This window comes from Diabrotica virgifera, chromosome 1 (assembly GCF_917563875.1).
Source record: "Diabrotica virgifera virgifera chromosome 1, PGI_DIABVI_V3a".
Taxonomy (NCBI): domain Eukaryota; kingdom Metazoa; phylum Arthropoda; class Insecta; order Coleoptera; family Chrysomelidae; genus Diabrotica; species Diabrotica virgifera.
Genome location: NC_065443.1, coordinates 315,557,892 through 315,584,511, shown reverse-complemented (window position 1 = coordinate 315,584,511; position 26,620 = coordinate 315,557,892). Strand labels below are relative to the sequence as shown.

The window sequence follows — 26,620 nt, the reverse complement described above, 5'->3', positions numbered from 1 at the left end:
ATTTTCAGCATCTTTTATTAAAATAGTTTGACAATATTTTTTGAAAAATATTTGGTAGCTTCATAATCTACTATGTTAGTGACTCGGGTAATGGAGTCTAATATGCTATGGGGGCATTTCTTATAGTATTTTTCACATGTGTTTTCTTTTCCTTGGCGTTCAGCTTCTTCGTATTCAACAAGCTGCTCCTCCATTTTGGAACTAGATGGTCTAAAAAATTAAATACTTGTTTGTTACCATTGAAATTATTAACAAAATAAATTAATCTTAACTTAAATAATTACACTTTTATCAAAAAGTACTTTTTTATAATAAAACGTTTTTATTATTTATAGGAGAGATAATAAAATAATTTGACGATATAAAATGTTTAAAATTCCAAAATTTATACTATAATAAAAAAATAGGTACTTTTCATAATAACACGGTTTTATTATATAGAGGAGGACACAACCTGTTTCGAAAGAATAAAATATGAATTTTTAGTAGTTGTATTAACTGTTAAAATTAGAATTCTAAAAATTACACTAGTATAAAAAAGTACTTTTTATAATACCACGGTTGTTTAAAATGGTATATATAATATTTATATATAATAATTAACTTATAAAATATGAATGTTAAGTATATCTACTTTTAATTAATAAAAAGCTTTTAATAATTTTAAAATTTAACTTTTCAACAAATAGTCATAAACCGCATGCATCTATGTGCCTATACGTGCTTATGAGTACTTGTTTCTCATATGTGTGCATACGTATGTATCAGTTTGTTGTTCTGAAATGTCAACAGTTGCATACTTTTCAAAAGTTTTTGGGTCTTCTATTTGCATTTTAATACAACCAGACAATGTTCTAACTCTGGCTTTCGTTAATTGTAGCATTTAACTACTTGTAACGCCGACCTGAAGATGATGTGAATAGTGTAGAGATCGAAACCGGTCGTCGAAGTATTATTAAATGATTGTGAGTAAGTCTGTGTTTCTTTACTTCATTTAATATGGACTAACATATGCAACCCATTCAACTTTTAAAAAAATTTTAATTAATTATTAAAAAAATTAAAAAAAGATACGCAACAGCCGTGTTCGAACTAGGGAACTCTCGATCTGCAGTCTAATGCCACTGACCCACTATCAATTTGTAGAAATCGATTTATTAACGTACTTTAAAATATCGTTGCATTAGTCAAATTTTTAAAATAGTTTTAAATAAAAAAAATCGATTTATCCATAAAGGTAATTGATTAGAATAGAATAGAATAGAAATATGCTTTATTGTCATGAAAAATTTAACAATTTTATAGACAAAGCTTACAAGAATCATAAATAAGAACAATAACAAATAACAAATACTAGTGGGGCAAAGCTCCGTAGATCCGTTATAGTAATAGATATGTAGCAATAAAAGGTAATAACAAAGATTGTAGTCAACTTTGATTACAGATTGATAATCGGTAATCGTAAATTGTCAGTTTTAGACAATTCAGTCATGGCTTACCTAAAATTTGGATAGATTTAGACCCGTAATTAATAATTTGATCTGAAAAATGAAAATATCTCTACGGTAATAGTACTTTTCGATAGTGATATAAAATACAGGGTGTTTCATTAAGAATCACTGAGAAAATAATGTACTTGCGTTTTGACTCACCATGTATTCAAAATAAAGAAAATTAGCAATACCGAACATTTATGAAAATTTTGACAATAAATAAAAAACGCTGGACGGAAGGGCCGCCCGAGAACTTTATCGTGCCGATCTATTATCGTTATGGTACTAGATATTGGCATTCTATAAAAATAACAAAGTTACTCGTTATTTTGATATTTTAGAAACACCTACTGTACTTAAAAGTATTTTATGGTTCTACGCATCATTAATTCCTGCATTTGAGAAAATGTTCGATGCCATATTTCGGGGACACACTATAGATGTGTAGATTATTGCATAAATCAATAGAATATTATAGTCATACTTTCATTTCAAATTAGTTCATTTTTCTGAGAAATTAATAGTTTACAATATTTGCATTTCATTCTATTTCGATTACGCCAGTCAATGCGCGAGATTAAGAACAAGATATTATCTCCAAATTCTATCCTACTGCATGGATTTTAATGAAATTTTGGGAGTAGCCCAATCTCCTAATTCAAAGTCTATCCTATATACTATGGCGCTTTTATCATGTGGGAAGTTCCCACCACTTCTCAGGGGTGAAATATTTTTATTTTCGAATTACATGGAGAAAAAGGAAGATTTTTAAGAAAATTTAAAAATTCATTCTATAATTTGATCACATTTTTTAAAAAAACCATTCATTTTAAACCCGTTTAACTTTTTGAAAGTAGAAATAACACTATATTAAAAGGTATTGAGAAGAAAAACAATGCATTTAAATTATGGTGGATGGGGAGTTAAATGTATATACTTTTCATTTTTCCTTAAAGTACATTAGTCATTATATTTTTTGCACCATATCTCGCTTAGTTTGTAAGTAACCGACATTTAACGGTGCTCGTTTTAAAGGCCTTTTCAAACACTACAAAAGGTGTTGGTAGCATTATACACCTAAAACCTACCGTTCCTCTGTTATTTCAAGTTGAATACACCAATTTGAGCATGCACCAAAAAACAAACTAATTTCACCTACCATATCTCTTTTTGTATTATAAATAGAACATTTACGAAGGAACGAATCTCTTTATTATTTATAATCTAAAAAATGTTTTATATAGAGTTTTTAGTTCGATGCATAGTTTTTAAGGTATTCACAAAAAATCCGTCCGAAAAGGTGTCATTTTTCAATGAAAATGGCCAATTTTCAACTACGCATAACTCAAAAAGTATTGAGTTCTCAAAAAAAAGTATAGACCAGTTTTTGCTTAGAAATAGGTTCTTCAGCCACTTCCGTGCTTATTTTGACCAACAAATTTTCCACCCCCTTGAAGAAGTGGGAACCGCCCCAAGATAAAAGCGCCATAGTATATAGGGTAGATTTTGTTTCTTGAGCTATTCCCTACTTACTGTGAAAATATCAAGTACATCGATGTAGTAGGATGGAATTCGGAGCCAAATACCCTCATTGACTGCTCTACAATAATGCTCTGCTATGAACGCGTGAGAGAGGACACATAAGATTATAGCAAAATTTCTATTTACCGTAACTTTTCGAGTTTTTGAGCTACAGCAATAAATTTTATGTCATTGGAAAGGTAATTTTGCATTCTTTGAAAATGTGTTAAAATATACAGGGCGTATCAAAAAAATTAATATTTTTTATTCATTTCCGGTTCAACCGGAAGCCATGTTTTTGGTAAAATTTATTGTGATAATAGATAATAAAATACCATATATGTTTGCAAAATTTCAAATTTTAGTTTCTATTAAGAAGGAAGTTACGGGCACTCGAATATTTTTTTATAAAAAATTCATAACTCCCCTCCTATGGGGAGTTAAGATATATGACTAATGTCATTCAATTTACTGATAGGATATCAAAAATATAACAAAAAATAAAAAAATTCCTTGGAGCCATTTTTGAGAAAATCTAGTTCAAATTTATGTCAAAATTTGACCCCTTAAATATAGGCAACCCGTAACTTTTTCTGAAAAACGATAACATCTTTCTTATAGCCTCATCTTTAGGCTATATAACGACTTTTTCAAATTAAACTTATCTTCAAAAACTTTTTAGATAGATAGGGAAATGTGTCGGGGGGGCGGTCGGCCATGTTGGCCGCCATTTTGAATTTGGAAATGTCAAATTCCGTACTTTTATTTACCTATCGATGAGCTTACTTTGAGTTGAATTTCATTTATTTCTGTCAAAATTTGCAAAAATGGGCCCTAAATAACCCCCCTATTTCGGCCCCCGTTTGAGAGATTTTTTTTAAAAGCTTAGTTTCTCGACAAAATTCTCTTAAACTTACTCATACCGAATTTCATCAAAATCGGTCCAGTAGTTTTTGCTGGGCGGTGGCGACATACGTACGTACATACGTACGTACGTACGTACGTACATACTTCCGACATGTTTTTTTTATTTGCTTTTTAGACTCAAGGGGGCTCAAAACGTCGAAAAAAAGTGAAATCTGAAAAAAATTTTTTTGCACGATCCTATAACTTTATCTATTATACTATACTACGTATATAGTACGATAAAGTAAAAAATATGGCATCAATAAACCATTGCCGTTGTGCTTATTTTTATTTATACAGGTTGTTAAACTTGTTACGATTTTCATACAAAATTAGTTATAACTTTGTCAATACCCTGTATAACATACTAAACCTTTATATTTTTGTAATGGAGAAGTTAAGAAGATTTCGAATATACAATAAAATACAGGGTGTTCCATTAAAAAAAACATAACTTTGATCTGCCACTATGTTATCGAACACCCTGTAACATTCTAACTAATTTTCTAATTGAAGTTAAGTTGGCTACAATTTTTGTTATTAACTTTTATCGCTATCCATTACTATAACGGATCTACGGAGCTTTACCTCACTAATCACTCACCCTGTATAATAGCAATTAAATATTGCATTGTTAGCTAGTTCTACGCTATTCTGAAAATTTCAGGTACCTAGGTAGCTTAGAACTATGTTTAAAATGGATTACACAATTTGCGGAGACCGTGACAACAACCAAGCCAAGTATATAAAAACGGTTTAAAATACCAAGGTTCTTAATTTTTTTTGAGCTTAAATGCTTCGACAACAAAGGCCATTGGTATGGTACAGTTGGTTTTACAAACAAGTTATAGTGCAATGTGAAGTGAGTGTGTGCGTCTGTGTGTTAAGCAAATGTATTGTTACTTGGTAAAGTCAACTTCATAATCTTTACAGAGAAACGCTATTTTATCTGAACGTTTGCGGTCCCTCCGCAAAATTAAATTATTTCTTAACAAAATTAATTAATCAACAACTAAAATTAGTTATCATTATTCTTAACTAATAAATGAATTAACAGTTATAAAGCAGCGTCTAATACAGTGAGGGCCAAAATTATGGAATAAATTCATTTTTTCTACAACCACTATTCAAAGTGCACTTTTCTGCACGGTTTTATGTTAGCAAACTTGATATTTTCTCACAGTATAAGATATTTGACATTAGTGTGCAGAAAAGTGACGTTTCTGTGCCGCAAAGTGACGTTTCTGTGCCGCAAAGTTCTTTTCTGCACAGTTGACTACCTCATTCTGAGTAACGTTATATTCTGTTTACATCCGTGGACTACCGCATTCTGAGTAACGTTATATTCTGTTTAGATCCGTGGTTAAACTTTAGACAAATATATAACCTATAAGACAATTATTATATTTAACTATAGCATAGAAACTAAATTATGGATGTTACAACTGTTTTATTTTACAATTTTATTCTTATTAATTATTTTATAATCATCAAATAACCAATAAGGATTTAGCAACCTGTGCAAGAGACGTAGAATGAAGTAGGTTTTGTGTAAATCCGTGACTGCATAAATATAATGTCAATAATGTGTAATAATTGTTTAAATTTAAAAAAATTAAGGCAGTGCATTAATTTTTTAACTGATTTCTGTGCAATTTATTTAGGTATAAGGAATTTAAATTGATTAGTAGGTATTAATTAAATACAGTTTAAAATTTATCACATAGGTAACTATTATAATTAATCGTCGTTTGGAAATTGTGATTTTTATTTTTAGGAAAAACTGTGCTTGTAGAAAAAGTATAGTGTGAAACACGTGCAAAAAGGTAATTTCTCACTCGTTTGAATTGCGGCACTCGCTTGCGCTCGTACCGCAACTTTTCAAACTCGTGAGAAATTAGTACCTTTCTGCACTTGTTGCACAATATACTATTTTCGAGAATGGGAGATTTTGGAAATAAATCTCGAAACAGGTCAATTTTTTATTTTTAAATTATGATTCTGTGGCATACACACACCCAAACTTATATGCAATCACCATGTATTTCCAAGTAATATTTATTTCTTTTGAAAAAACTTGTTATTGTTGCGAAGAATAAAGGTTTTTATTGAAAATAAACAAATATATAAGACAATCGGATAGTACAGCTCGGTACGGTATAGGTTATTTGCTTGAGATGCAAATTGAATGAAAATAAATAAACTAACTTTTGCGTCCAAAAACGAAAATATGCCTCATGTGGGGTTATAGAACTTACAACGAGGAAAGATTATTGGTATTGTGGAGAAAGTAATGTTTTCAGTGGGACATAGCTGTAGAGCTAGGCGTAATACAGGGCGTTGTGTCCAAAACCTATGCTAGGTAAAAGGAACTAGGATAGCTCAAAAATAAAGCAATGGAAAGTCGCCAAAAGTAATAACTGCCCAACCATTTCTCACCTGCAGCTCCAAAGGCAGCTTTTGGAAGCTACAGGTGTCACTGTTTCAGTTGAAACGATAAGAAGAAGAGTTCGTACCAAGAAGTATAGAGCAGGAGACAGTTATGGGTTCCCGAGTTATCCAGGCAGCACAAGATTGATCGCCTAAATTGGCGTCTTCACCACCAAAACTGGAACATTGGGAATTGACAGAATGTACTATTTTCCAAAAAAGTCAGGATTTGTGTAAAATCAGATGACCCATGAAATCGTGTACTTAGAGGTCGAGGAGGACAAGCAAGAACGAAAACTGTCAGATCTGTTCACAAATATATAAGGGAAAGTGTAATGTTCTGGAGAGGAATTGTGATCCGTAAAAAAACTCCTTTAATTTTCATCCAATCAACTTTAACTGCTCACAGGTATATTGATAACCTGTAGTCAGGCTCTGCAGAGGTGCAACAGGAAAAAAAATAATTTTATTGCATTATAATGGACCTCTTCATACCATTAGAGTGACTACAGACATCATTGAAGAAGCAGAAGGTATCCCTTGTTTGGAGTGAACTGCTTGCTCACCCGAGCTTAATCCTATATAGTATTTGTGAGATGTGCTTAAAAGAAAAATTAGAGCTGGCCGAGATAATCCACAAAAAACCGCACGGCTAGTACAAGCTGCTCTTAAAGGATGGAGCAACCTACCACAACAAAATGTTGATAATTTGATTAGGAGCGTGCCCACGCAAACTGAAGCTTGCATAAGGACTAGAGGTGATAATACTGACTACCACAAAATACAAAAAAGATAAATAAAAACAATTTAAACATTATTCGTTTTACATTAAAATTTTGTATGCTATTGACTTTAAAAAAAAAACTTTCAATTTGTTTGTTAAATACTTTATTGTTTTATTTAATTGTTATGTATTTGTTATTAAATTGCTTTAAAATAAATATTGTTTGACTTCCTGTGTTCGTTTTTTTAAATTCGTACGAAATAGTAAGATGATCAGATGACCAGGTGATCAGATGATTCCATATAAGTTTGGGTGTGTGTGTATATATCATACTAGTGACGTTATTCATCTGGGGGTAATGATGTCATTGATGATTTATTAAATTAGAATAGGGGTCGTGTGCTAGCTCGTATAAAATGATATTCAATTGATTACCTTGAATAAAACCAGGGGTACATAATAGGCCACTGAAGCATAGCACTAGCCCTATTACCTTCTTTGTATAACACAGACCCAAGAAATAGCAGACTAACCTGCTACAATTCCAAAACTGCCCTAGTGGTTTAAAGGGAGAATATTATTATTAAAAAAGTTGATCTTTCGTTTGTAGACCGAGGCTGGTAGCCTGAATTTTAGTTGTTCAGAGAAAATTAACTATGCACTCTTTGAGGAAACCCTAAGAAGGGTAGAAACTAGTTAGAGTGCTTTTGGCGCTCTCTGAACTAATTAAAATAAGACGGCTTTTGTTTCGGTTTACAACGAAATGATTATTTATTATTTTTATTAGTTCTACTCCTATTCTGAGTATTGGGAACTAATCTTTGTTGGAATTTTACCGTTCTGGACAGGCGGGTAGTGAGATGCAACCTGATAGATCTCCCTTGGCCTTCAAGCTCCGGCAATTCGTTGGCTTGAAAATTTTAGAAGCCACGAATGGTGTAACCAGAAGATTAGTTCTAATAAACTAAAAGAAAAGAAAAGAAAAGATGGTTCAGATTTGATTACAGTACAGAGCCTCTACTATGTGCTTATACGTATTTCGTAATAACTGTTTCCTCATCGGAGCACCTGGGTAGAGGCACTGAACTGAAATCATATCCTTTCATCCTTTCCGGGTAATTATCAGTAGTAATAACCCAAGGACATTGATAATTGTTCGAAAAAATTTTATAACAGATTTCGAAAGCTTGTTGCTTGGAAACAGACCGACGCCGTAGGCGGAGGTCTGTTGCCTGTAAGCAACAAGCTTGAGAAAGTTGTTAAAAAATTTTTGAGCATTTATCAATGTTCGAGGGTTATTCGGATAGAAAATTTTTTGCTGGTTATGAAAAAAAAATACAGAGCAGAAACAATTTATTTAAATGTGCAATTAACAAAGGAACAATTAGAAAAATTTAATGAAGATCCAGACATGTTAGTTTCTATAACTGATGAAGATGTATTTCCACTACGCATGCTGTTAATAATTTTATTATGATGTTCTTCGTCAATGTTCAAGTACGGTTTTATTGAGTTGGGATTGTTATGACCCGTAATTTTTATAAGCTCTTGCTCTTGAACACCACTTTTGGCCAACCAACTGACCGCGGTCGATCTATTGGAGTGATTAGTAATTTTTTTTTCCTTGGTTTTCTTTTGGACGCCAATTCTTCCACCGTCCGATTTCCATCTAATTCATATTTTCTATCATTGCAAAAGTCCATAAACGCTTTCCATACAAATTTTTTACTGTAAACAGTATTCTTTGGTATATTTGATTCGATAATTTCATTAATATTCTCATCAGTATTACAACCAAATCGTGACATTTTGAAATATTGAATATTTGAAATGTCAAAATCGAAATGAAACGAAATGTAGGTATCCATAGCTACATGATTGAGTGAAAACAGCCCATGGGATCTGTTTTCAGTATAATGTTGGTTTTATTGGTTGTATTCAATCAGATGACCACAAATTAATTGATTTCATTGGATTACTAATTGAGCAAAAAATTTTCACTAGTAATACCACTAGAGGTCAAATTATTTCCGGAAATTTTCTAAAAATATTCATGATCAAAAAAAAATTTCCGGATATTAATTTGACTTCGCGTGGTATTCGGTAAGAAAATTCCACACCAAATTTGCATTTGAAAATCCAAAGCTGCATGAACAGATTAATAGCGCGCCATAGCTTTGTCAGCAATTATTTAGGCTTTCAAATTCGTAATTTCTACTCATTGTAGTTGCATGGGAATACCATTTCAAGATAGAAAATAGTATATTCTTCAATTTTACATAAGTTTTGAGTAACTACAAGTGATAGAAAATGAATCAAAACTAAATTATGTAAACAAATAAAAACCAGTCTGTCAAAAATGTTCTGTTATTGTAAACGTCAAAAAATTTCCACTATAATTCGCTGTTGGGTACCCCACGAGCAAAAAATTTCCGATAAAATACCTCCGTTGCCATGGTGATCTGTCAAAATAACGTATTTTGATTGGTTCAAAATTACAGGTGTGGAATTTTCAAAATAATTATCAAAGATGCTACTAGCACCATCTATGAATCAAAAGTCTAACAAGTCAGGAAAAAAAATTCGAAAAATTTTGATAATTACCCGGAAAGGATGAAAGGATTTGATTTCAGTTCAGTGCCTCTACCCAGGTGTTCCGATGAGGAAACGGTTATTCCGAAATACGTATAAGCACATAGTGGAGGCTCTGTACTGTAATCAAATCTGAACCATCTTTTCTTTTCTTTTAGTTGATACTTTATTCACCTTTGGTGGATATTAAAGGAAATAGTTCGCTAAAATTATTATCACGGTGAATGACAGGACGTGAAATGCAATTTAGATTTCCCTTGTCGAGTATTTCGCCACTCAGATGATAAATAATTTCGAATTTTATTTCCTGACCTATTAAACTTTTAGTTCTAATAAAGTTTTATTTTCAATATTTTTAATATTGAAAGTAAAATTTCGTACTTAAAAAAGGTACTTACGTTAATAGGATATGAAGAATATCCCCAAGGAGACCTGTATGCTGGCTGCTCATTTGTGCTGATTCACATATTGCCCTTAGCAGACAACTTTGCCCAGGGAACCCAAAGCTAAAAAATAATGTTTTATTGCAATGATATAAAATTTATGTTTATTATAGAATTCTAAATATGTAAATACAAAATTTAAAAGTAAACTGTTGAAAAAAAGTATGCCTAGAACCAGTTTTCTTCGTCTTAGACCATATAACAGCCTCATCAAAGACAGAAAAAACCAAAAAGAATGAATCAAGTGAAGACAGTCCTACAAAAAAAAATAAAGACACCTAAGCCAAAGTCTGAAAAGGCAGCCGCAAGCTCACCAAAGGCTATAAAAGTAGATTCTTCTTCTTAGCCTTCTCTCATCCAAGTTTGATCATCTCTCTCTCTCTCTCTTTCTATCTCTTATCGTTTCCTCATTACTGAGAATCGTGACTTCTTCCAATATTCCTAACAATGTTTCTCCATAGGTTTATATCTTCAGCTGCTCTAAGAGCTTCGCAGAATGAGTTTCCAGCTGAATTCTTTATTTGGTCCTACCATCTAGTTGGTGATCGTCCTCTTGATCTTCTCCCCGGAACGTTTCCAGAAACTATTAATCTCTGCAAACTGTTGTCACCTCTGCGAACCACGTGACCAAAGAATTGCAGTATTCGTTGCAGACATATTGTGGAGAGCCTTTTTTTAATCTTGAGTTGGTTTAGAATGGAAACGTTTGTCCTATGAGCTGTCCAAGGTATTCGCAGCATTCTTCTCCAGCACAACATCTCAAAGACATCAATTGTTTGGCGCTCGCATGCTCGAAGAGTCCAAGTCTCTGCTCCGTATAGAAATATTGAGAATACAATGGCATTCACCAGTCTCATCTTGATATTTTGAGAGATGGATCTGTCTTTTCAAACTTTAGTTAAGCGACTCATCGCATTTTTTGCCATACCAATACGTCTCCGAACTTCTGCTTCACAGTTACCATCTTTAGTTATACTAGACCCGAGATAGACAAAGGTGTTTGCTATCTGGTATTCTTGAAACATGTTAGTCAGTTGAATAGTGTCGAATCTGTCGACCACCCTTATTTTTGTCTTAGCTTTATTGATTTTTAGACGATCTTTATTGCTTTCGTACTCAACTCTTCGCAGGAGATCAAACATTTCTTGCTCATTTGCTGCTACAAGTGTAGTGTCATCAGCCAATCTTAAATTTGAGATTTTCCTACTAGCTACTGTTACTCCACCGGCCCATCCTTCTAAAACCATCCTCATGACATGTTCACGATAAATGTTAAATAAGTCAGGTGACAACACGCATCCTTGTTTAACACCTCTCTCGGTCTTGAGTTGGTTTGAGAATTTATGATCTAGTCGTACTGTCGCTATATTTGAGCATTGGCCTCTCCTAACTCTTTCCACCGATAGCAACCGATAGCACCGATGAGCAACATAATTCCAATTTGTTCCGGCTATTGATTTTATATCATCTACCCATCTCATCTGTGGTCTTCCTCTTGGTCTTCACCCTTCTTAAGGTCTTCAATGTTGTATTGTGGCATTCCAACGTTGGTCTTTTTGTCTAGGAGTGTGTCCTGCGAAGGTCTATTTTAGTTTGGCAATTTTTGTTGTGATATCCTCTACTTTTGTTTTTTATCTTACCCAGTTGTTCCTCTTTTTGTCTGACCCTTTTTGAACACATTAAATATCTTGGGATCTCAGTTAAATGAACTAATGATAGAAGCATATCAATCAATGAAAGAATCAAGGCTGGAAACAGAACCTACTGGAAATACAACATTCTTCCTCAAATATTAGGAGTGTACTCAGAATACTAAATTGAAAATTTACAGAGCAGAAATTAGACATATGCTGCTAAAGTGATGTGTCTGACACAGAAAAATGAAGAAAAATTGAGGATCCTTGAGAAAAAAATAATTCGGAGGATAGCAGGCCCATAATTCGGAGGATAGCAGGCCCACTAAACTTAGGTGATAATGAATTTAGAAAACTGATGAACCACGAAGTAAGAGAACTTTTGAAAGGAGAAGACATCGTCAGATTTATCAAGGTACAGAGACTCAGATGAATGGTACATATAGAAAGGAGAAATCCACAAATCGTTATCAAGAAAATTACCAAATGGAGAGCTGTATTAGGCAGACCACGAAAAAGACCCAAAACTAGATGGGAGAACCAGATAGTCGAGTACCTTAAGAAGTTGGGAGTTAGAGAATGGGTAACCATAAGCAAAAACAGAAACGAATAGAGAAAAATTGTAGAGTATATAATAAGTCACACAATCAGTTGTAAAACCAAAATGTTAATGCAGACAGATTCCCCGCGACAAATGAATCGGAAGAGCCCAAAGAGGACGGTAATCACTCCGCTAGGAGTGTAGATGCCATGACGATGATGATGATGATGATTGATTAGAGATATTATTAAAGTTTTTTGCTTTACTTACTCTTCAATTTTTCTTTTAAATAAATTGTATAAAAACATCCTTTCTGAAGTAGTTGCAGGGTAATCGGGTGGCCAGGTAAACCGAGTTTGGTTACTTGGAATCACATAGTTGGCTTCCAAAAGGGTTGACAGTAAAACTTCTCCAGGAGTTCCGGCTTCAACAGGAACTGCCACCGTTACTAAAATCTAAAAGGTACTTTTAATTGGTAGGTACGTTTAACCCTTTCATGGGCATTAAAAAATTCTTACTAAAAGTTAATTTGAAAGGTATACGTTTTAACAACTGATTATTTAATTTTTTATTTTGGTCATAGTAGAGGAGCAAAGTATGCCAAATGTGCAGTCACTCGAGCGTTATGGGGACCTATTGTGTTGTGAAAAGTAGGTCCTAAAACCAAAAAAAGTTAAGTAAAGTTTTCCATTTTAGTGGGGACTTTCCATTTTTAATTTAATTTTCCATTTCCAACAATGGTTTTTTTTAGATTATAGCACCATCTATCCATAATTCGAAAAAATGTTTCGAATAAAAGTTACTTATTTTTTCGTAAGGAATCCAAATCTGTAATAAAAATAGGGACTCCTATTTAATATTTTAAAGTAACCCCCCACCCCACCTCCGTGGGAGATCGTGTTTGGTGCTATTCGATAGATTTTTCAAAAATATTAAATAAGTGTAGTTTACAGTTTTTCGATCTGATGTTCATTTCGCGAAACGAGCTCCCCTGTGTTAAGGGCTAATATATGGTAAAGGTACATTTGCAGGGTACCAGGTTTCTCCCCATATGATAATCTGACGCGCTCGAGTAACTGCAAAAATCCCCGCTTGGGCTCCCCTACCACAACTTTTATAATTTTTTTTTTGGAATTTGTTATGCAAAAATATTTTTCCCACTGCCCAAAACCAAAACAAAAATTTAAAGCATATTTTATAACTAAAAAGCATGTAATAACAGACTGATTCTATGAAGGAATAGCATACTACTCTTTCCCAATTTTTAAATGTTGTTATTACTTATGTAGCCGGTGTATCCTTTCTCTCTCGCTTATTTCAGATATTGTAATAGATACAGATCTTTTTTTTTAATGGCATGGACTTTATGTCATTCAGCCAGTCACAACATGAGGTATCTAGTGTCGTGTGTAGTGTGTGTGTTGAGTAAGTGTCTTGTTACTTTGCACAGTCGACGTCATTGTCTTTGCAAAGAGATGCTAATTGTATCTGAACGTCTGCGGTCCCTCTGGTGAGTACCGATCTCACAAGGAGATACAGATCTCTGATCTAATATTTCATTCGAGAAGTCTTCATTTATAAACCTGTTCGTGCCCTTTAATTTTTGCTTGTTTTATAATGTCACCTTTTATTGTATCGTTTTTGATTTCAACCTTTACAGATCTGTTCCTGTAACGGTTTTTTACTTTTGTTGGATTCCAATTCTGTATATTTATATATTATATTTATTTCCGTTTCATTGATCTATATATTATTAGACAGATTTATTTCATTAATTATAATATATTTCTTTTTTTTCTCCTTCTTCAACTTTTTAATTCTTCCCTCTTATTATTTAAATTCTTCTCTGATGTCATTTTCTCCCCTACTTTGTTAATTTTATAGTTGTAGTATAATTAGATCATTTGATATTATATTTGTTTTGTCTTCAATTCTGGTAACACTTTCTTCTATTTGTCAAAACGTGGTCTTGAGGTGCATTTTTCATGCACCTTGCTTTTTTTACAATGACCACCTTCATAGAGATCTGAAGGTGCTAAAAGTTAAAGAAGAGAAGAATTATTTAACCTTCCGATGACCAACCTTTTTTTGTTACACGGATGAGCAACGGGTGTCAAAAATGTCCCCAAGTCAAAAATGACAATTGACAAAAAAATTAAGTTGTTTTAAGAAATAAAATAATGTATTCGTAATTTTAATGTTACTATTGTATCAATAAATTATAAATAAACATTAGTAAAACATATTTTAATTACAACAGAACAAAAACAGGAATCATCATTATGAACTTAGAACTAAAGAAATTTTAAAATATACACTAATTTACGTCGCCGCAGGTTTAACAAACAATTTTTTTTTCAATATTGGAATGTTTCTTAAAAAAAATCCACATAGTAGACGGTATTTACTTAATATAAAATTGGAACATGGAAGGCCAAGGGAGTTCGTCTTTGACCCCAAATTCCGAAAATATTTTTTTTGTAAAATATAGGGAATTCTTTTTATTGCAAAATATGAGGGTATCTAGAATGATATTAAAGTCAAATAAAAAAATAGTGAGTTAAAAATTTCAGAATTTCTGAAAAATATTTCTGAATTTAAAAAAATCCACGAGGAAAAATTTTCCTGTAGTTGGCTGTATACCATTTATTACAAAAAACCATAAAATCCTTTATAAAAGGTAGTTTTGACAATGCAAAATTTAGGAAATACATTGTGATAATACACTGGGAGATGAACCATATATCCAGCTTGATAGTACATCTTTTGGTGGCTAGACGCATGTATTTGTATATATATATATATATATATATATATATATATATATATATATATATATATATATATATATATAGTTTGAGTTTAATTCTTGAACCTTGATATATTTTTTTACCAATGTTTCTTAGGTTTAGGTTCATAAAAAAAGCTTGTCTATGATGTTATGACCATATTTATTGATATATTATCCGACGTTTCGGCAGGAAATCCATGCCTTTTTCAAGGATTGACTAAAACAACATTTATTGAAAGCTACAATACAATTTAAAAGAAAATCAACTTACCATGCAATCGTAAATTTAGTTTTGAAACAAGTACACAAATAGACGTCACAATTAAAACAATGTTAAAATGTTAAAGCATAGGAACGGACCCACTAAGTCATTGCGTTAAGAGAGTAATGAACTGTGTCAAAAATTATTATGGTGTTTATTGATGTTTGATTTTATGTTAAGTCAAAATAGTTGTCTTCGTCTCATAGGCGTGCTGAAATATTATATAGTTAATTTTAGATTAAGTTGAAATATACCCTATTAAGGTTTTTGACATCCCGTTTATCATTGACAGCTTTGTTATTTTTTTTAATTTCTATGGACTCTAGCAGTTCCCTCTTCTTTTTGTTGGGTTCACTTTTTAGGATTTTAGTTTTATCGAAATCAAATTTGTGTTTCTTTTCGTTTTCATGTTTTGTGAGGGCTGTAGTGTTATTTTTGTCATATTTGTGAGACCGAATTCTAGAGTTTAGTAGCTGGCTGGTTTGTCCGATATATACCCCATCGCAATTTGAACAAGGAATTTCATATACAACATGTGATTTTTTTGATTGCGGTGTTTTAGTTTTAAGTTTAGTAAAATTCCTTTTCAAGAGATTATATCCTTTGTGAGCAACTGTAATGTTATGCTTGGCTAGGAGATTTGAAAGTTGTTCAGATAACCCTTGTATGTAAGGCAAAGACATATATTTCTTCTTTTCCTTATTATTTTTGTTGTTGTTTTTGTTGTTGTAAAATGTATGTAGTCGTGATTTGAAGGTGTTTTCAATGAGGTGATGTGGGTATGAATTAAAAAAATCACATGTTGTATATGAAATTCCTTGTTCAAATTGCGATGGGGTATATATCGGACAAACCAGCCAGCTACTAAACTCTAGAATTCGGTCTCACAAATATGACAAAAATAACACTACAGCCCTCACAAAACATGAAAACGAAAAGAAACACAAATTTGATTTCGATAAAACTAAAATCCTAAAAAGTGAACCCAACAAAAAGAAGAGGGAACTGCTAGAGTCCATAGAAATTAAAAAAAATAACAAAGCTGTCAATGATAAACGGGATGTCAAAAACCTTAATAGGGTATATTTCAACTTAATCTAAAATTAACTATATAATATTTCAGCACGCCTATGAGACGAAGACAACTATTTTGACTTAACATAAAATCAAACATCAATAAACACCATAATAATTTTTGACACAGTTCATTACTCTCTTAACGCAATGACTTAGTGGGTCCGTTCCTATGCTTTAACATTTTAACATTGTTTTAATTGTGACGTCTATTTGTGTACTTGTTTCAAAACTAAATTTACGATTGCATGGTAAGTTGATTTTCTTTTAAATTGTATTGTAGCTTTCAATAAATGTTGTTTTAGTCAATCCTTGAAAAAGGCATGGATTTCCTGCCGAAACGTCGGATAATATATCAATAAATATGGTCATAACATCATAGACAAGCTTTTTTTATGAACCTAAACCTAAGAAACATTGGTAAAAAAATATATATATATATATATATCTATTAACAGTAAATATACCTTTTATAAAGGATTTTATGGATTTGTGAATATATTAAATAAAAATATACATTGGAGTCAAAATTTACCCCCTTGGTCATCCGAAGGTTAATGAAGTAATAACAATGCAGCTTTTTGATAATACAACATCTTCAAAAAGGGTCAAAAGGAAACAACGATTCGAATTTTTGCTTTAAGCGAGTAAAATAATACCACACGCTTTTTTAGGGAAAACTTGAAGTGATTAATGAAAACGCTTAGATAAGCAGTTTTTAAAATTTGTAAATTAATATTATTGGTTATTCAGTTATTAGGTAATAGTAACAATATCAGGTAAAGAGTAAAAAAATAAAATAAATGTTTTTGCTGTTGAGTTTTTTGTCAATGAAATCCATTTATCAATATAAACTAATACTAGAGTATAAAGAACTTACCCCCATAAAAGGATCTGAGCCCCCTGGATATTGGAAGTACGGATTAAGGACTTCCAAAGAACTAACATATACTTCATATTCTGTTAGCAAAATTATCCATACCCACAATAACCTAAAACATGACAATGTATCAGTTCTAACGTTATTTTCCTATGAAATCTGAGTTCTTTTTTTTTATAAAATTATGGACACGATTAACCCATTCATGCCCAGAACTATTTGTGCTTATTTTTTTTTTATTTTTGAAAAATTGTGCTCTAAAAGTCACAAAATTAACAAAAATATATGTTTAAAAAATGAAAAACTTCAATTTTTTGATGATTGGCTATTGCGAAAATGCAACACTGGGCAGTTAAGATGTAAAAAAAAAAGATTAAAAATACGTTGTTTGGAATGGTTTATTAAATAATATAAAAGTATTTTAAATAAACTGATATTAAAATAATATAAAAAAATTATTGCGTATTACTATGAAATTTAATAAAACATTTTTTATGTATGGCAACTTTACATTTACATTTTTTATTGGCTGTTGAGTGACAAAGGTCGCATCGGGTTCGTTTTTCTTGGGTAGAAATAAGATGGCCGATGTTGTCGAATCCAACATCTTGTGTAATGTTGATTTTGGAAGATTGAGATGGACCAGGTCTTCTTGGAGGAGGAGTTCCGAACATCGTCAACAAGGCTTTGCCTATATTAAGACGAAACTGCAGCAAATCCATTTCCAATCGTTCAGGGATAATGTATCCACAGAGAACGGCAGTTCTCACCAGTGGCGCACAACACCCCTACAAGCGACACTATATTATATACACGATATTTTCGATTTTCTAAACCTGACTGAATGGAAAATTGGGCCAAATCCCACCTTAAAGTTTAGGAAAAGACTCGTCCATCCATATGTTACTTCTCCATTTTGGTCCAAGGGTGTGGATTTTACGGCCCTTCCCATTTAAAGCCTGTTTTTCGTTCTCGTCCCCAAAACTCTCAAAAATTTCAAAAATTTAAGCCCGACCTTTGCGGCATCTGATAGCATAGATCATTACCTTTCCAACGCATATTTAATTTTGAAAATTGGTTATACCATTCAAAAGTTATCGAGCTCAGAAATATGACTCAATTTTTATTTAAAAAATGGAAAATGTTTGTGGATATGTATGTATGTATGTATGTATGTATGTATGTATGTATGTATGTATGTGTGTGGAAAAGTTAAACCGATCTGAATTTTTTTTTCTGTGTTTCAAGAGGGTGTGAGGGCCGATTCAGAACCGGTCTAATTTTTGACTTCTGACTACTGGTAAGTTAGCTAGAGGACTAGGTATATACAAAAATAGCATATTTTTGGGCGTATATATCTTAGGTTCAAGGAAAGACAGGACAACCGCAGATACACCAAATCAATAGGATTAAGTTAAGCTTTCAAATGGCGCCTAAGCGATTAAGCTGAGATATATACACTGCTCACCATAGCCAAAAAACTGAAAAATTAAACTTTGAAAATTTTGGTTTTTCGACAATTACTCAAAATTTCAACCTACGAATTGCGCCAATAACTGAGCGTTTGTAGAAGGACTCACGACGCGTCTAACGGTGTATACCTTATATCTGGGAAAATTCGAATTTTTAAGTTATAGGGTTCATAAGTATGATCAAATCTATTTCTTATGGGAAAAACCGTTTTTCAAGCTCAATAATTCCTGTAATACGTTCAGTTATCATACTCGATCTTGGATGCATCAGATACTACTTGTCAATACGTTTCAAATTCATGTTTAGTGATCAACATCAGGTAAGCCGTTTAGAAGTTATAGAGCTCCAAAAGTATAATTAGTCCAGGAACTGAAATTTTTCACTTCGCAATTTTTACAGAATGGATAGATTTGTTTAAAAATTTGACAATAAGTAGTGGATAGTCCAAGGATCAAAATCTATATGATGCCCAAAGACGCTTTTGCCATGGGGTGGTTGCCACCTCATCTCGAGGGTGGAATTTTTTTTTATATTTTGACCGCAAATGCTGGTAAAAATATTAATTATAAACAAAAAATTTTCATTACACATTTTTTTGATAAAATTAATAGTTTTCGATTTATTAGTTATCGAAGCTGTTAGTTTTATATCGGAAAGATTACCAGATAACGGCAGTTCTCGCCAATGGCGCAGAAATACACCCCCCTACACGCGACACTATTATATACACGAAATTTTCAATTTTCTAAATCTGACTGAATTGAAAATTGTACCAACTCCCATCTTCAAGTTTAGAAAAAGACTCACCCATTCATATGTCAACCATCCATTTTGGTCCAAGGGTGTCGATTTTACGACCCTTCCTATTTTGGATTTGTTTTTCGTTCTGGTCCCCAAAACTCCCAAAAACTTCGAAAATTTAAGTCCGACCTTTGCGGCTCCTAACAGTACTGATCATTACCTTTCCAACGCATGTCTAATTTTGAACATTGCCAGAGAACGGCAGTTCTCGCCAATGGCGCACACCCACACCACCCTACACGCGACACTATATATACACAAAATTTTCGATTTTCTAAATCTGACTGAATTGAAATTTGGGCCAACTCCCATCTTAAAGTTCAGAAAAGACTCACAAATTTATATGTCAACCATCGATTTTGGTCCAAGGGTGTAGATTTTACGGCCCTTCCTATTTAGGGTCTGTTTTTCGTTCTCGTCACCAAAGCTCCCAAAAAGTTAAAAATTTGTCCAACCTTTGCGGTTTCTAATAGAACTGATCATTACCTTTCCAACGCATGTCTAATTTTGAAAATCGGTTATACCATTCAAAAGTTATAGAGCTTAGAAATGTGACTCAATTTTTATTTAAAAAAGGGAAAATGTTTGTGGATATGTATGTATATGTGTTTGAAAGTTAAACCAATTTGATATTTTTTTCTGTGTTTAAAGAGAGGGTCAGGGCCGATTTAGAACCGGTGTAGTTTGTGACTTTTGACCACCCATAAGCCAGCTATAGGACTTGGTAGGTACAAAACGGCATATTTTTTGGGGGTATATATATTCGGATCAAGAAGAGGCAGGAGAACGGCAAATGCCGTCAGGATCAGACATACACACGAGTCATTATAGCCGAAAAACTGAAAAACTAAACTTTGAAAATTTTGGTTTTTCGACAATTACTCAACATTTCAACGTACGAATTGTGCCAATAACTTAGCGTTTGTAGAAGGACTCAAGACGAATCTAACGATGTATACCTCATATCCGGGAAAATTCGAATTTTTAGGTTATAGGATTCATAAATATGATAAAATCTATTTCCTGTGGAAAAAACGGTTTCGAAAGCTCAATAATTCCTGTACCTAATAGCTTCAGTTATCATACTTTACCTTAGATTAATCAGATACTAGTCAATACGTTTCAAACTCATGTTTACTGATCAAAATCGGTTAAGCCGTTTAGAAGTTATTAAGATAACAAAAGTATAATCCAATTAACGATTATTCCCCAAATGGTTTATGAGTTGTAATGGTTACGACGCTAAATTTGATCTGGCAACGGGCAATCCGACTTCATTTACCGGCCATCTCAATATATTTTTTTTCAATCTATTTCGAATAGAAAAAAATCTATAATCCATCTAATAAATCTATATCCATCGAATGTACACTAGATGATTTGGGAGATAATGCAACAAAGGTGACCATTTATAAAGCTTGACGTGTAATAGAGGAACATTGCATTCAACTTCATACATTTAATTTATAAATAACTTTGAAAAACTCCTGATACAAGAATAAAAAACCGCTAAACGCCGTAAAAATGAGTGGCGCATAAAATATTCCAACTACAAAATATCTGATTAGAATGTTACGTGGCGCAAAAATGGATTTTCATTTGATGCAAAACAAAATTCTAGTTTTATTTTAAAAGATTTTTCCGTAATATTTGCTAAATTTGAAGTAAACGCGCCACAAAAGAGTTTCAAAATTCAAACTGTATCAAAGTTACTCTTTTGTGGCGCGTTTACTTCAAATTTAGCAAATATTATGGAAAAATCTTTTAAAATAAAACTAGAATTTTGTTTTGCATCAAATGAAAATCCATTTTCGCGCCACGTAACATTCATATCAGATCTTTTGTAGTTGGAATATTTTATGCGCCACTCATTTTTACGGCGTTTAGCGGTTTTTTATTCTTGTCTTATTCTACGGTAAGTTGACCAAGCATTTTGTATGGAGACATCAAAAACCCAGATACATAAAGGCCAATACCATATTTTGGATTTTATATTTGTTCTGTAATAGGCAAAATTTCTGCATTACCAACATGCCAGTAGAATAACGCTACATATTATAATCAATGAGAGACTACAAACATTCCTTCAAAGAGAAATTCCACAAGAGCAAACTGGATTTACCAATAAGGTAGAGGTACTCGAGAACACCTGTTGAATATAAGACAGATAATCGAAAAATCTAGGGAATTCAATATTCCACTGTACATATGCTTTATAGATTATCGTAAGGCGTTTGACAGGGTCAAGTGGAGACACTTATGGCGAATACTAAAAGAAGTAGGCGTACCCCAACACCTTATTTCGCTTATAACTGAAGTATACGAACACACTACTGGATCAGTTAAAATGGTTAAAATGCTTGACACACTTTCAAACGAATTTCATCCAGAACGGGGTGTCAGACAGGGATGTATATTATCTCCACAATTATTCAATATACACTCAGCACAAAATTCCGCCACCCAAAATTTTTGCTTGTTTCATAATTTATAACTTTATTATTTTTACTCCGAATTTCAAGATTCTTGCACGAGTTTGTAGGTACATGTATTGTTATCGTTTGGTATTATTCCGGTAACACAAAAATGTTGCTTGCATTGCATTATACGGGGGTGAATGGAAGTGTTGTATTTGCTCTTAACTTTAAAACATTCTGTGGAAAAATGAAAGGGCTGGCTTTGTTTCATAGTCCTGTCATATTATCCCGGAGGCATCACTAAAATTTTGTTTTTTGAATTATCCGAAAATCTCTTTTTTTGTAAGAGCTGTACCATTTTTTGTAAATAAAAACACTGATTGCCTCATAAAATAGACGTTGAATTGATAAGATAAGAATGGCCCGCATGCAGCCCAGATCTCAATCCTATTGAGTATTTATGGGATGAATTAAAAAAAAAGAATGTGTGTGTACTTTGTATGCACGTAAGAAGATATTCTTCTATTATATAGGTAATTTCAACGAAGTAAATATACTTAACAGGTTATTTGTATTTTATTTAAAAATTAAACTAACTTTCTTATCTACCACTTTCAAAAAATTTTTATTAAAACAACCAAAAATAAAAAAAATATATGAATCGCCCAGGATTCGAAACCGCGTCATTCCAATCTCGGAGCTAACGCCCTAGCAACTACACCAGCGAGGTCCTTCTAATTGACATGTAAGTTTCGGATATAATTACACAACACGGCGTCAAATAATGTAAATATTTTATTATTTTACTACAGAGAAACACAAATCCAAAAACACAAGAATTATAATAAATAATACATTTACTAAAAACACTAATATATTCTTTTAATGACTTATTTGCACGGATACAGATACATAAACACCTATCTTGAAAGACTAGCAAGGAACTACATACTGTCTGTGTGCGCAGGCGCGCAGGTTTATGTACAATTTTACCTTCAATCGAATCGCGCCTAAAGAAGAATATCTTCAAAAAGCTATTCGCCGTCATCCTGGGGCTCCAGAAAATTTGGTATAGTTATGGCCCTGGTAGAGGAATATCGGGCTATTCCCGAGGCAAGGATAACACATCTTTATTCGATGTCAAACAGCTTGCGAGCAGTCGCAAGCTGCAAATAGCTGCAAGGGGTGGACATACCCGCTATTGAATTGTTTGGTTTTGTTGTTATTTTTGTCTTGTTTTGTTAATTTTAGTGAGTTTGATATCTTTAATTAAAAAAACCTTCAAAGCAGTATTTTTATTTACAGCTCTTACAAGAAAAGAGATATTTGGATAATCCAAAAAACAAAACGTTAATGATACTACCAGGATAATACAAAAGAGTATGAAACAAAATTGGCCCTCAAATTGTTTCCACGGAATTTTTTAAATTAAGAGAAAATACAACGCTTCCATTCACCCTCGTATAATGCCATCTAAGCAAAAATTGTTTGTTATGGGAATAATAAAAAACGACATCAATACATGTACCTACAAACTGATGCAAGAATATTGAAAATCGTGGTACAAATAATAAAGCTATTGATTGTCAAACTTAATCAAAAATTTTGGGTGGCGCAATTTTGTGCCAGTGAGTGTATATGGAGAGCATATTATGAGAAGAGCACTTGAAGGATGGGAAAAAGGCATCTCAATAAATGATCATAAAATACACAACCTACGTTTCGCAGATGACACAGCCCTTCTTGCAAATAGTCAAGCAGAGCTGATTGATCTTATACGACTGGTTGAAAACGAAAGTCAAATATTTGGTCTGCAATTAAACACTCAATGAACACTCTTCTCTTCTATTTGATCGTATGGTTTCTACGTAACCTATTCCCTTCGATGTTAAAAAATCAATTAGTTTCATAGAGGTGAAATAATTATCAGCATATAAGCAATGAGGCATAACCCTATCGCATTGAATTTTAGGAATAAGTTTAGAAAACTGCAATATTATTCCACTTCCAAGGCCAAATTCTTTTTTGTATCTATTCATTGGATTTTCCCTTGGCTCCTTCAACCAAACCAAACAATCATGTACCGAATCAATAAAAAACATATCTTTTCTTCCACCCGGTATAAGTAAAAAAAAGAAGTTTTTGAGAAGAAACTTTTTGAGAAAACTTTTACACAACTTTGTAAATACTATAGAAAAATATAAAATAATAAAAAAATTAGCTCAATTCGTTAATCGTTAATCTGTTCAAGAAAAAATTAACTATGGAAATGAGCAGAATTTTAGGTCATGCATAACTTTTGAAACAATATTTATAATGGTAGGGGAGCCCAAGCGGGGATTTTTGCAGTTACTCGAGCGCGTCAGATTATCATATGGGGAGAAATGTGGTACCCTGCAGATTTACCTCTTCCATATATTGGCTCTTAACACAAGGGAGTTCGTTCAGGAGGGCCCGAAAAAAAATCTAACCTTAAAAATACTCGAAATTGTCAGATTAAGATAAGGTAAGTTAAGTACATGCAAAAGAGGGTATATTACAAAAATCTGACGATTTGAGCGGAGCATACGGAAATGGGCGAGTCAAAATTTTCACAAAAAAAAAGCGAATATTTCGCGAAATGGACGTCAGATCGAAAAACTAAAAATTACGTGTTCAATATTTTTTAAAAATCTACCGAAAGATACCAAACATGACCCCCCATGGAGAGGGATTGGAGTAAATTTAAAATTTTAAATACAAATGCCGCGATATTTCGCAAAATAAACGTCAGATTGAAAAACTGCAAAATACACTTATTCAAAAGTCCCCACTAAAATGGTAAACTTTACTTAACTTTTTTGGTTTTAGGACCTACTCTTCACAACCCAATAAGTCCCCAAAGCCTCCTCCCCTACTATAAGTAGTACATTTAATTTAAGCAGCAACATATTGATCAACGACATTTTACTTGTTAAAGTCAAATTTTCCAGTCCTTATACAAACTAGAACTTAAAGAAATTTTACCGCCTAAAAATCTTTTTGTTAATTAAAAAATAATAAATTAAACTTACTTTAGCATCACTAAATCACCAGTAAATCTAGTCACGTAACCATCTGCCACAAATTCAACACCAAAACTAACGGAAAAAACTAACTGGTTAAGTAAACATAGAGGTTCTTATTAATTTGAACTTCTTCGATACATTGTATTTGTCACATGCTCTAATTAAACATAAATACAATACAATGGGTGTCCATTTATAGTCTGGGTTGATTAATTATCGGAGAATAGGCCATTTTTGGGAAAAGTTATTTACCAGCAATTTTATTGCTGGAATCGAATCTTATTATTGTATGTATTAATAATATAGGTATGCAAAGTCCGTAGATAGTGTGCTACTTTTATTATAAACAAAATGGCGCCCGAAAATCGTGTTTTTTTCAATTTTTGCTCTATAACTCCAAAGATTTTAACTTTACACCAAAAACACCCAAATAAAAATTCACCGCAATTAAATTCACCATAGAGACGTGTTTCTCCCGATTCACTTCGACGAAAACTTTCCCCGTAAAAAGCGAGTTTTTCCAACAAAATCTTTAATTTTCAACTAAAATTTTAGATAAGTAATTGTTAATCAATAATTAAATAACTTGGTAATGTAAAATCCCTTTTTGTATAGATTATAATTCCAGAAGCTGATGGAAATCAAATGAACAATTTAGCAACAACTGAATTGTTAATTAAAAATTTACGGTCGCTATAATAACGACAATAATTATGATGCATAAGAATAACTACGATTTTTTCATAAAAAGACACTATACCTATCTAATGTACTTTACAGAATTGAAATTGGACTATTTAAGCGGCCTCAGGAATATTTTAAAATTATAAACAATTTTTTGGCCTATAAACAAATAGAATATCTCGGGAAATATTAAACTAAATTAAATTGTAAAAACGGCATTCGAAAAACAGCGACAGGAAGTTTCTTCTAAAAGAAAAAAAGTTTAATTATGATGAGTAGTTCCTGAGATGCAACCGGTCAAAGTTGACTGAAATTTACGGCAAATCTATAAACAATAGGATCATAATTTTCAAACCATCACCTTTTTATTTTACTCCTCTTTCTCCACACCAATTTTCATATCGTTAAAATACTCATAACATATATTATTATAATAAAAACTATCGATAATACGTGTGAAAATGAAATGAAAAAATTAGGTTGGAGAAAATGTAACCCTCAAAGTTCCAAATCGGTATACGTTAAAAAAATGCATTTTCTCGGCTTCCCATGAAGCAATTTCCTTCATTCTTTTTTTGTTCCCAAGTAACTCGAGCAGAGCCATCGAACTAACTCATCATTAAATGTCAAACTTGCTTTTGTTTTGTTATAATAAATTAATTTATTTATTATAACACAAAATTTTAATTTGTTTAAATAAAAATTGTTTAAATAACTATACAGCTTTCAAATGAGAATATTTATGTTTTTAAGTTTGAAAGGTACACTTGTAGTAAGTTTATCTAAAAAAAAGCCTACAACTGGAAAAAATATGTAGTTTTCTGTTCTTATAAATAAATTAATCTATTATAACAAAACAAAAGCAAGTTTGACATTTAATAATACGTTAGTTTGATGGCTCTACTCG

General features: G+C 32.4%; 1 protein-coding gene across 1 annotated transcript; it reads right to left on the bottom strand.

Moving 5' to 3' along the window:
* LOC126879239 (uncharacterized) lies at positions 1 to 25,141 on the bottom strand. The gene is made up of 5 exons (XM_050642292.1): positions 25,036 to 25,141; positions 17,292 to 17,403; positions 12,555 to 12,739; positions 10,065 to 10,172; positions 1 to 210 (listed from the first exon to the last, which is right to left on the bottom strand). Exons 1-5 carry the CDS (start codon positions 25,041 to 25,043, stop codon positions 18 to 20), a joined length of 606 nt encoding a protein of 201 aa, XP_050498249.1. The 5' UTR covers positions 25,044 to 25,141; the 3' UTR covers positions 1 to 17.
* Between the last annotated feature and the right edge of the window lie 1,479 nt (positions 25,142 to 26,620).

What these genes read in the sequence shown, in the direction of transcription:
- LOC126879239 (XM_050642292.1), bottom strand. An exon ending in TTTAAAAGAAAAATTGAAGA is followed by an intron (nt 10,173 to 12,554) that starts GTAAGTAAAGCA and finishes ATTATTTTTTAG; the next exon opens with CTTTGGGTTCCCTGGGCAAA. An exon ending in ATTCTTCATATCCTATTAAC is followed by an intron (nt 211 to 10,064) that starts GTAAGTACCTTT and finishes TTAATTTTTTAG; the next exon opens with ACCATCTAGTTCCAAAATGG.